At 42.9% G+C, this 13,115-nt stretch overlaps 1 protein-coding gene across 1 annotated transcript; it reads left to right on the top strand.

Moving 5' to 3' along the window:
• The first annotated feature begins 6,991 nt into the window (after window positions 1-6,991).
• fabp2 (fatty acid binding protein 2, intestinal) lies at window positions 6,992-8,819 on the top strand. The gene is made up of 4 exons (XM_079647469.1): window positions 6,992-7,149; window positions 7,738-7,910; window positions 8,232-8,339; window positions 8,576-8,819. The coding sequence occupies exons 1-4, from the start codon at window positions 7,083-7,085 to the stop codon at window positions 8,624-8,626; spliced, it is 399 nt and encodes a 132-aa protein (XP_079503595.1). The 5' UTR covers window positions 6,992-7,082; the 3' UTR covers window positions 8,627-8,819.
• Window positions 8,820-13,115: the final 4,296 nt, after the last annotated feature.

Consider the following 13,115-nt stretch of genomic DNA (forward strand, 5'->3'; position numbering starts at 1 on the left):
ACAGTATGTAATGTGGTCTCAGAGGTTGGGAAACCTACAACAAGTTAAGAGCGAGTTGGACTTAGATGGGTAAGTCAAATTAATGTTTGCTTAAGTTTGCCAAGACAACATAACAGGCCTATTGGGCCTGTTGTTTCTCAACTTGTGTTTACTCCCCCCTAACTCCATCCATCCATCCATCTTCTCCCGCTTATCCATGGTCGGGTCGCGGGGGTAGCAGTTCCAGCAGAGAGCCCCAAACTTTCTTTTCCCTGGCCACATCAACCAGCTCTGACTGGGGGATCCCAAGGCGCTCCCAGGCCAGCGAAGAGACATAATCCCACCAACTGGTCCTAGGTCTAACCTTGGTCTCTTCCCAGCTGGACGTGCCTGGAACACCTCCCTAGGGAGGCGCCCAGGTGGCATCCTAACTAGGTGCCCGAACCACCTCAACTGGCTCCTTTTGACGCAAAGGAGGAGCGGTTCAACTCCGAGTCCCTCCCGGATGACCGAACTTCTCACCTTATCCCTAAGGGAGACACCAGCCACCCTGCGGAGAAAACCCATCTCGGCCGCTTGTATTTGCGATCTCGTTCTTTCGGTCATGACCCATCCTTCATGACCATAGGTAAGGGTAGGAACGAAAATGGCCCGGTAGACAGAGAGCTTTGCCTTCTTGCTCAGCTCCCTTTTCGTCACAACGGTGCGGTAAAGCGACTGCAGTACCGCTCCCGCAGCTCCGACTCTCCGGCCCATCTCACGCTCCATTGTTCCCTCACTCGAGAACAAGAACCCGAGATACTTGAACTCCTTCACTTGGGGTAAGGACTCATTCCCTACTTGGAGTGGACAGTCCATCGGTTTCCTGCTGAGAACCATGGCCTCAGATTTGGAGGTGCTGATCCTCATCACAGCCGCTTCACACTCCGTTGCGAACCGATCCAGTGAGTGCTGAAGGTCGCAGACCGATGAAGCCATTAGAACCACATCATCTGCAAAAAGCAGTGGTGCAATCCTTAGTCCACCGAACTGCAGACCCCCTCCCCAGGGGCGGACTGGCCATCTGGAGAATCTGGAAAACCACAGAACGGCCGGTCGTCAAGGGCCGTTGACGGCTGGCCGGCCCTTTAAAAAAAAAAAAATGTAACGTTATCATTTAAGTTGCGCTGACGACCGACAGAGGGCGACAGCGGCCGCTAATGCAGTTGTGTGGTTCTTATCTGTCAAATAAACACACACGAAGAAGAAAAAAGACCGGACACACAAAGAGAAGGGATTAAGACGCCGCGGCAGACAGGGAGAATGAAAAAAAATGGATACAAATCAAAGAAAACGAAAAGAAAAAGGTGGGGCCGAGAAGGCAAGAGAAAAAAAGGTGAAGTCATTCGCAGGTGAAGCATATACATTTCGCAAATTGACATACCTTGTTGGCAGCAGCGCTGCTACAAGCACTATCATCAGCAGCTTAGAACAAGTGCAAGATGATGAAGAGGATGATGAAGGCGCGAGTTCAGATATACAGCCAGCCGCCTGCTTTCATGATGAGGGACAGAGTTGAGCTGCTGGAAGAACCATCTCAACTGGCACGTATACAAGTGCAGGGCAAGAGCAAGAGGTGGGTGAGAATTATCCCTTGAACTCAGTGGCGTTTTTCTCCTGGAGGACAAGGGAAGCCAGGCTTCCCCTGTTTTTTTGGATTGTAGTTATTATAATTGTAATAAATAAATAAAAACACTTTGTTCGTTTAGTTTCGGTAATTTTTCTGTGTTGTGTGTTGCTGCTGGTCCATCTCTCCCCCATTCTCATTGAGTATTTTACAAAGAGTGAAACAGCGCCCCTTTAGATGTTATGGTGAAACAGTAGATTGCACTCTCTGTTGCGAGAGGAGGCTAGACGAAATTGGCTTCCCTTGGTGAAAAAAAATGGAGGGATTGACCAATCAGATGAGGCTCACGTCATGCCTCACAAATAATCCAATCAAATCGCATCAATTTTAGTTCGTACTGTAAGTCATCACCGCCCTTAGAAAGTAGCAAGTAACTGAAGCAAGTGCAATTATAGAGGGTGGAGATTTGGAGTATTTCATCAAAAACTATTTTACTAAACTGCAGCAATTAAAAATTAAATCTGATGACAGGCCAATGCCCAAGCTGGAGTTGTGTACAGAGAGGGAAAAATGAGCGAATCAGACGTAAAACTTTAAATAATAAACAGCAGATTTCTAACATTTGACATTTCATGTGGCCGGACTGGGTCAGTTTCCAGGGCTGAATTTTAGTCCCAGTCCGCCCCTGCCTCTCCCCCATGGCTACGCCTCGAAATCCGATCCATGTATATTACAAAAAGGATTGGTGACAAAGCGCAGCCCTGGCGGAGGCCAACCCTCACCGGAAATGGGTCCGACTTACTGCCGAGGACCCGGACACAGCTCTCGCTTTGGGAGTACAGAGATTGGATGGCCCTGAGTAGAGACCCCCTCACCCCATACTCCCGCAGCACGTACCACAGTAACTCCCAGGGAACCCGGTCATACGCCTTCTCCAAGTCTACAAAACACATGTAGACTGGATAAGCGTACTCCCAGGCCCCCTTCAGGATCCTTGCGAGAGTAAAAAGCTGATCCGTCGTTCCACGACCAGGACGGAATCCGCATTGTTCCTCCTCAATCTGAGGTTCGACAATCGGCCTGACCCTCCTTTCGAGTACCTTAGAGTAAACTTTCTGGGGGAGGCTGAGTAGTGTGATGCCTCTGTAATTGGTACACACCCTCTGATCCCCCTTTTTAAAAAGGGAAACCACCACCCCGGTCTGCCACTCCTTCAGTACTGTTTCCGAATTCCACACAACGTTGATGAGACGTGTCAACCATGACAGTCCCTCAACACCCAGAGCCTTCAGCATTTATGGGCGGATCTCATCCACCCCGAGGTTTGGCGACCTCAGTGACCTCCCCCCGGGAGATTGGTGTTGATCCCCCATCATACTCCAGCTCTGCCTCTAACATAGAGGGGGGAGTTGTCGGGTTCAGGAGTTCCTCAAAGCGTTCCTTCAAATGCCCTAACACTCCATCAGTTGAGGTCAACATCGTTCCATCCTTATGGTACGTCCACACAGCAGCTTTAAAAAAAATCTTGAAAATCTTGGAACTGGGCGTGTCTGAGAGCTTTGGGATTTTTAGCGAGCAACGCGACCAACAACCAATCACATGAATCTTCCGCCCCCGACATACAAAGCAAAAAACCCCGGAGATTATATATATATAATCGAACAATATATATATATATATATAAACTCCCCAAACAGGCGAAAACCTACCAGTTTCACCCACTGTCTCTGCCACCTCCCTCCATGCCTGGTTCCTCCGGTTTGTATCCCGGTAAATAGTTCTGGTCGTAAAGAACCGGGTGATTTGCTACCGTAATTTCTCGTTTGGAATATGAGGAAATGAACTGAGGTCTGGCTCTCCCAGCTTGCAAGCGGTTTGATTGGCTAGCGCTTGTACTGTCAGATTTGCATAAACGGAATTTGATTGGCTGACGCTTCCAGCTCAGCTTCAAAAGTTGAACATTGCTCAACTTTTGAATCCTGAAAATCCTGAAAATCCTGGAAATCTTCGCTTTGCTTCCCAACAATGCAGTTTGGCGAAAAGCGAGGCAAAGTGACGTCATCCCCATTCAAAGTCAATGGGCAGAGAAGCGTTTGAAGATTTTTTTAAGGCTGCTGTGTGGACATACCGTTATTGTACACAGCTTGGATGGTTCCCTGCTTCCCTCTCCTGAGGTGTCGGACAGTTTTCAAGAACAACTTGGAGCCGCCCGAAAGTCCTTTTCCATGTCTTCTCCGAACTTCTCCCACACCCGCTGCTTTGCCTCGGCCACGGCTAAGGCTGTTGCCCTTCTGGCCTGTCGGTACCTTACAACTGCCTCGGGAGTCCCCCGGGATAACAAATCCCCGAAGGCCTCCTTCTTCAGTCGGATGGCTTCCCTGACCACCGGTGTTCACCAGGAGGTTCCAGGGTTACCGCCCCTTGAGGCACCTAGGACCTTGAGACCACAGCTCCCCGCATCAGCAATAGAGGCTTTGAACACCGACCACTCTGGTTCAATGTCCCCAAGCTCCACAGGAATGCCCGAAAAGCTCTGCCGGAGGTGTGAGTTGAAGGCCTCCTGAACTTGGGCCTCCTCCAGACGTTCCCAGTTCGCCCGAACTACACGTTTGGGCTTACCAGGTCTATCCAGAGGCTTCCCCGCCACTCGACCCAACTCACCACCAGATGGTGATCAGTTGACAACTCCGCCCCTCTCTTTACCCGAGTGTCCAAAACATACGGCCTCAGGTCCGATGATACGATAACGAAATCGATCATGGACCTTCTGCCTAGGGTGCTTTGGTACCACGTACACTTATGAGCATACTTATGTTCGAGCATGGTGTTTGTCATGGCCAATCCATGACTAGCACAGAAGTCCAGTAACAAACCACCACTCCGGTTCAGCTCAGGGGGGCCGTTCCTCCCAATCACGCCCCTCCAAGTGTCTCCATCATTGCCCACATGTGCGTTGAAGTCTCCCAGCAAGATTAAAGAGTCCCCTCCAGGAGCCCCATACTGGACTCTTTCCAGGGTCTCCAAGAAGGCTTTATACTCTGAACTGCTGTTGGGTGCATAAGCACACACAACAGTCAGAGTTTTCCCCCCCATAACCCGCAGGCGTAGGGAGGCGACCCTCTCGTCCACTGGGGTAGACTCCAACAACGAAGCACCCAACCGGGGACTTGTAAATATCCTCACACCCGCCCGGCGCCTCACACCTTGAGCAACTCCGGAGAAGAATAGAGTCCAACCCCTATCCAGAAGTAAGGTTCCAGAGCCGACGCTGTGTGTAGAGGTGAGCCCAACCAGATCCAACTGGTAACGTCCACGTCCCCAAAGCCAGCTTCTGTCGCCCGGGTTTGGTCCGTCGAGACCCTCTGCTTTCACTGCCACCCTTCTGGCAGCGCACCCAACCCCATCGCTGTTTCCCGTAGGTTGTGGGCCCGCGGGACGGAGAAGTGGAGGTGTTGCCCACGTTGCCTTTTCGGGCCCTGCCCGGCCGTGCTCCGTGGCAAGCCCGGCCACCAGACGCTCGCTGACGAGTCCTCCTTCTGGGCCTGGCTCCAGAAGGGGACCCCGGGCTTCCTCCGGGCCGGGTATCCTCACTTCTTGTTTTTTCTTTCATGAGGTCTTTTGAACCAATCTTAGTCTGGCCCCTTGCCTGAGACCAATTTGCCATGGGAGACCCTACCAGGAACACAAGGTTCCAGACAACACAGCCCCCAGGTTCATCAGGGCACACAAACCTTTTTACCACAGTAAGGTGCTGGTTCTTCAGAGAGGAACTTGTGTTTACTCCCCCCTAACTCCCTGAAATACAATTCTGGTAAACAGTGTAATTCCAGAGGTGTTAACTAACCTGAATTATTTATTAACCATAAGAGTATTTTTCCTTCAAAATCCCTAAATGAATCCTTTAAATAGGTTACTTGTACTTAGTGTAGTGATGATGCTTAAATCAGAGTAATGTTCCCAGTTCAACAACAATCTGTTGACAATGACCACTCATGGTATTAACGATGAAACAAGCAGAGATCTTTCAGCTAGAAATTATAAATGTATGCTGCCATTACAAGCTTCCTTCTAACCATATTAAACAAAAAACCTTATTGTGTGGATCAGTGCTCCAAAGAAACATTCAACATTTGTCAAATGTTAGATCCAAATAATGCAGGAGCTTTCGTAGTCATACAGCGAATACCAAAACTGTTTTTACATGTTAGACGCTTTTATCCAAAGCAATTTACATACTCAGTACTGTGGACAAATCCCACAGAAGCAATTTGGGGTGAAGATTCTTGCCCAGGGACACAACGACATACTGACTGCAGTGGGGTTTGAACCTGTGTTCCCCTGATCCAGACACCAACGAACTAATCCACTGCGCCACGCCTTCCTATGGTTATGGTATATGTACTTTTACAAATCACACTACAACAAGGTTAAAACATTGTGGGAGATAATTCTGTTAAAGATTGGCTTTGACAGGGCTTTATAAAGTTGTTCTCAAATTTGTGTCAATTGCATCACTGCAGTCACAGTAAAGATCTTTAGTTTGATAAGAGGAAGATTCATTCAGTATTAAAGGTCAGGCAAATGTCTCTTGAGCGAAATATTAGGATGAGTGGAGACTGAGATAAGAAATATACTCCCCATGTTGCGCATGTTTTATTGACTTGACTACAGTGTTGAAGAAGTGCTTTTGAATTCTTCCTGTTTGTCCACTCTAACATTTGAAGAGAAGAAAAACTCATTCTGTTCATTCACATAATGTTTCTAAACTAAAAAAAAACACACCGTTAAATATTTGCATTTGCTTTATGTTCACCTAAAAGACTATAAATACATCATATTCAGTTTAGTGTATCTTAATGACACGCAATAGTTTCATTGTTTAATATTAACTTTGAATATCAAAGGTCTCGTTTATACAATATTGGCAGTCAAAGAAAGGTCAAAGATTTGAAATGTATTATCAGCCTTACCTCACTGATCACCGCTGTATTTGTACAAAGCAATTACATTTAGTGCAGTACTATCTTGGATGAGTGATAAGAGGTTTGTAAAGATTACTTCAGAGCACATTTAAAGTTGTGGAAATTGTCTTCCTATATGGTTCAATTTCATTGACTAGTATTTTTGATTTGTCTCAGCTTGGTGTACAGGGAAGCACAAAACAGACATGATTGTATTCAAGTGACATTTAAAAAATATATTTCAGTTCTAAGTGTTGCATGCTTAGTTTATGCAGTTCTGCACTGATGACCATCCCCCTTTGCAAACAGATATACAGGGGAAATATATATGACATATGGTTTGATTTAATGGTTCTGTTAAGGACAAAAGCATCTTCCAATCAGTGGGTACTGCCTTTAAAAAAATTGAGCTTTAAACAGCCACATCAGCATTGAGATTAGATGAGGAGATAAGCGAGCTCGGTTTAAAAGGAGTGACACACTTTGAGTACGACACTCCTTACTGCAGACTTGCCCAGCTCACCCTCACAGCCACCATGACTTTCAACGGCAACTGGAAGATTGATCGCAATGAAGACTATGAGAAATTCATGGAAAAAATGGGTGAGTTATATCAAACCAGGCTGATTACATGCTATATAATTTAAGCAAATAATTTTAAATATGTGAAATTTGATGCATTGGTTTAAAAAAAAAAAAACATCACAAAGTGTCATTTTGAATGCATGTAACAATGTAACATTAAGCTGTCTGTGGCTCTTTTTCTGCTGTAACAATATACATTTCCCCTCTGTGGGACTAATAAAGGTATTCTGATTCTGATGAACATGAACTCTCTGTGTTATGAGATATAATGTAAGCATTGTATAATAGTCAAGAAAGCATTGATGATGTTTTAATTTAATCAAGATCTTTGTGTTTCTGTGTGAAAATGTCAAACTATCAAACTGATAGCAATGCATGTGTTTTATTTAATCACTTTAAAAGTTATTTGTTAAAGTGTGTCCTTAACTGCTCAAATAGATGGCCAAATAATGGAGCTTAAGTCTCACTGAACATGTTTGCCTTTTGACTTACACTCTACAAATAATACACAATCAAAGGAACTACTTGTAAAGTAATTAAATCCTGTCAAACTTCCTCTGATTGTTCAGAGACCATTGAACATATTTTCTATGTGTTTGTTTATAGGAATTAACATGGTGAAGAGGAAGCTGGCTGCTCATGACAACCTCAAGGTAACCCTCGAACAGACTGGAGACAAGTTTCACGTCAAGGAGACCAGCGCCTTCCGCACCCTGGAAATAGACTTCACCCTGGGGGTCACCTTCGAGTACAGCCTGGCCGACGGAACAGAACTATCAGTAAGAAAAAGAGTGGATGCACCTTTAACATCATACGTAGCACTTTATAGTTAACATAGTAACTGACCGTGAGAGGAAAAGACTCAAATTCGCTCCTATTACCTACGTTTTAGTCATTAAGTGTAATCATCGGTTGAGTTCTTAATACTATAACATAAGGTTGGTATTTCGATCACTTGGAGTTCATTTGTTAGCTCAAGGCATGACTTATGACTTTCATTGTGGAACCCTTGTGCCCTGTTGACATAAAACTGTCAACCTTCTGTAAAGCTTTTCACACCTAGTATTCCTTTTAAATAAGCTTTACGTTTCACTCCACAGGGTTCATGGACCATGGAGGGAGACATGTTGAAGGGAGTCTTCAACAGGAAGGACAACGGAAAGCTACTGACAACAACCAGAATCGTCCAAGGAGATGAACTTGTACAGGTGTGGTGAATTTATATTATGCATGCAAACTACGACAACAATCCACATTATATAACACTTTGATCAGAAGGGATACCTGTCAGAATCTGATGTCTATCTGTCATATCTATTCCCTTATATGTTATGGATAAGGACTTAAAATGCAGAGATTCATTATTAATCAACCCCTTCATTACTCAGGCAGAGACTATAAAGTAAATATATTAACAGAATCTGACCTGATCTTTTCTCACCAGAGCTACAACTACGAGGGCGTGGACGCAAAGAGGATTTTCAAGAAGTATTAGACCAAACTGATCAACATACCTTGAAAATAAGATGTTTGACATCAGGATTACATACAGTATTGTGTTGAATTTCATTTTCTTATACCAACACATCCTTTAAAACATGCACTACTTGTGATGCCCAGAAAGTTTATGAAACATTTGAATGTCACATGATTTTGATACTTGCAGTAATAAAGCCATACTGTAACTACCTTTTTTCTGTGGGTTTTTTTCTTCAGTTTTATGTTGAAATTATATTTATTTGTGATAATATGTGGAAGTTTTTATGGAGTTAAAAAACATACACAGTGAACTGACTAATTTGAGAGTGATACAATCATTTAAACTTTATTCAACAATGAATACAAATAAATATATATTATCCACAAATATACAAAGCGCAGACAGATTTAATGTGTCTTTAAATTAATCTGTTAGTACACAAGTAATGAAGCCTTCACTGAAGCACAGACAACTCAATTCAAAAGTAAATTCAGGCCAAATCTGAACCACATACAGGGGTATGACATGAGGATTCAGTGATACCCGGGGGGCAAAAACCAAGTTTTTAGGGAAATCAGACATGGAATGTTTTAAAAGGTTGTCCACCAGAAATGATATCCAGGACCTTGAAGGATCACAACCTGGTTGGACAGCCCGGTCAAATAGCTGGGTCAATATCACTATAAAGTAACTTTGGTGTCCCCATCAGAATCATTCGGTTATCATGAAAATGTAACAGAATAATGAAACTCTGAGGTCTTATTATAAAAGGTCAAACATTTACACACATATCAGTACAATGATAAGTCTCTTGAAATGTGTTTCCTTAATTTTACACCTAATTTTTTCATCGGATGTACGTGATTTTGGCATGTCCCACACACTGCTCTGCTAACTACAGTGTGTGTAATAAGTGGTTAAATGATACTACATTTAAAAAAAAAAATGATATGGTTTTATTGTCCTCAACGAGTTATTTGATTAAAAAAAGTCATTTGTATCATGTATATTCTATTTTCATAATAATATTGAACATCTGTCATGTGTCCCTGACATTTGCTGTCCACCCTGTCATTAAGGGGTAACTGCCCCATAAAAAACATCTGATGTTTTCAGTGACATTACTACCACCATTTTGTCTTTCCTCAATGGAGGCTGAGACATTGGCTAGTTGCAAAGTACATTTTTTTACTTATATTTTGAAATTGTAATCATATTATGTGTGTAGTTGGATGTGGTCAAGCTTAACATGTCCACTCTGTCATAGGGAAATGTCAATTAATATGAAAACCTTTCAGAAATTTGAAATATATTTGTTAAACAGTACAGTACACAGTCACCTTGGTAACTGAATTATGTTGCTAACTGAAGGTCCACCATGTGCTCATTAAATTCTAATATTAGCCAAAAATGTCCACCCTGTCATTGTCCAAGCTGTCAGCAAGCCTTCCATAAATAAATGGGGAAGTCTCAAATGCACCGTATTGTGATATTGACTCTACTGGAAAGCTACAGTGAGGGTCCAAACAATGCAACCTCTATATGCTCCTGGGAACCGAGGAAAAAAAGTGTCTTCCAATTTTTTTGTATATCTTTTTTTTTTAGGGTTGAAAAAACATCTTGCAATTTAGACTTTTTAAAATTTAACTTAATTTTAAATGTTACAGTATGTCCACTTCAGAGGACGTCAATACCATATTATTGTGAAAAGTCCGCCATAATTAACAGATAAACTATGTAACACATTTTGCTTATAGAGTGATCTTAATACAAGAATGCATTCACCTTTATTTAAACAATAAATAAGTAATTAATCTGAACATTGCTGTATATTTGATCACTAAATAACGTTCTTGGTTTTTGGTGAATGCTGCCAAATCTGCAAAGACTTTGTAATCAATGTACTGGGAAAAGTACCTCATTGAACTCCAGTCGGCACGGGCTGTAGGGTCATCTTAACTAGATTTATGGATGTGTTCTCCAGTTGACCATGCTCATAGGGACACACTTGGCATTCCTCAGGCATTCTCATTTTTCATGGCTCCACTTAAAATAAAAACAACAATAAGACATATGTGCTACTCTTGACCCACATAGGGCCATGTATTTCCTGCTCGTCCCAATCTGTCTCTATGTCTGTATCTGTGCCCTCATGGAGCCTCCTGCATCTTTTTACCCCTTCTTCTTGACCCTCTTCTATTCAAGGTGTGAAAGCCTCATCTCTCTCATCATCTGAATCTCCCTTAACTATCTGGATCAGAAAAGGTCTGCTCCAGTTCTGTCTCCAGCAACAATATTGAGTCATTAGGTTCATGAAGATGGTCCTGATTTCCACTAAAATGGACATTTTTAAAAGAACTGTTATTTCCTCCACACTCACTACAGTGTCCAGAATGAGGGAGTTGACAGAGTTGTCATACATGCCAATGACACCAACATCATTACCACATGCCTGTACTATGCTGAAACGCACCTCAGTGATCTAACAGAGCTGTGGGTGAGAACAGGCCAGAATGCATACCTGCCTATACATGAAATGGTTGTGGCACTGGGACCTTCACAGTGTTGTGCCATGCCCTTCATCCACAGTCTGAGTGGTAGAGATACTGTACCACGAGTTATCCATATTTCACTGGCAAGAAGGCATGGTTCAAGAGCTGCACGAGTCACTCTGGACATACCTGCAGAGTGAAGAGTTTGGTGAGAACCCTGCCGATGCCATAACAGATGACCTCCTCAATCAGGCATTTATACATCCAAAGCTGATCACTTTGAGGGCGTTCTCATCTGGGCACACTGAGAGCAAACAAGGTCCTGAACAACACATTGACGCTCCTAAATCTTCATGCCACAAGTCATTTTCTGAGTCACAGCTGCTGTCACTGCTCTCGTGTGGCAGTGTGTATCCTTCTGCATGTGATTGCCAGTCCTTGGCAACAGCACCCTATATAGCATGGAACTGCCTTCTTTGCACAGGAACAGTTCTTCTGATAGCCTTTGAGACATCCACATGAGATTGTCTTGTTCATCGACAAAGGCCAAGCTGGCTTTGTAACCTACTTGCTGCAGGTCTCCCTTGAAAAAGAGATCAATGATCTCAATGGGACCTACCTGGTTAAATAAAAGTTTGAAATGAAATGCAATGAAAAGTACATCGTACCGGAACTACATGCCCATTGTCCAGAGACCATCCAAATTCTTTGCATGGCAGGATTTCTTGCTTGGCGATGTGTGCGTTCTTGCCAATGATCGTTGACAAGAACATGTTCAAAAGTTAATATGATGGTTTTTCCGAGACCTCACCATAACTGTGTATAATATCCAAAGCTGATCACTTTGAGGATTCTGATCTGGACAAACTGAGAGCCTACAAGTTCCTGAACAGAGAACGCATTTCTGCTGCACCTGAAAAGGTTTTCTATGTTATAGGACAAGGCAAACCGAGTTAAACGTATCTCTCTTATGGAAGTTGTTCCAGATAAGTTGTTAGCGTCAAATAAATACCCTTTTATTATTTGTGCAAATCAATGTCTTTGTTCTTCTGCAAAATTTCCTATTTTGATCATGAAATAAACAAAATTCCTTCTGGCACAACATTTATTTCACTTTTCACATATCTCTTCTTAGTTATTAACTGAAAATTGTCTTTGCCCATCAACAGATTCGACACAATTATCAGAAGTTGAACACAAAATAATCATTCACATGGCCCAGAACTAGAAAAAATTGAATTTCTTAAGAAAAAAAGGGAAAAAAGTAACTTACACTGCAGTACAAATGTTTTCAATGTACACATGGTGGTATATTCATGGTAGTGTCCCAGAAAGCTTTTTGCACACATACTGTAATAAAAGGGTATTGATTTGACATTAACAACTTGATGTCAACTTCCAGATAAGTTTAACTCGGTTTGCCTTGTCCTATAACATAGAAAACCTTCAATTAAACGGTTTTGCAAAGAAAGTGGTGGCCATATGGAATTTCGCTGCCTGTAGCTTTCCAGTAGTTCACTGGGTTGTCCACCCAGGTTGTGATCTTTGAAGGTCCTAGATATAATTTCTGGTGGAAAACCTTTTACAACATTCCATGTCTGTAAAATGACTTTGCCACCTGGTTCTAGTTCCAACACATCGGCCAGTAGCTTATCAGATAAAATCAGTGACATCCTGGGGAAAGTTCACCTTTGTTCTTGAGTGTTGATGCAATACAGCCTAATTAGGTTCTGTCCCAGTATTTTTAGTATAAGATAAAGTAAATACTTTGATGCGATGCCAACTGTGACGTTATGTGGCACAGGTCAAAAATACTCTTCGTCACACAGGCCCCTTAATTACGTAAAGCCTTACTTCGACTGACGACTTTGAATCATGGGTGCATGAGAAGAAACGATTATCAGCTTCCTTTTTCAAGTTCGCACGCAATCAGACACAGAGGCATGCAACACATTGAGGCTCGCTTATAATCACAGATTTTCCCATTTTCTGCAGCTGAAGTTTAAACATTT

Source organism: Notothenia rossii (assembly GCF_949606895.1).
Source record: "Notothenia rossii genome assembly, chromosome: 1".
Classification (NCBI taxonomy): domain Eukaryota; kingdom Metazoa; phylum Chordata; class Actinopteri; order Perciformes; family Nototheniidae; genus Notothenia; species Notothenia rossii.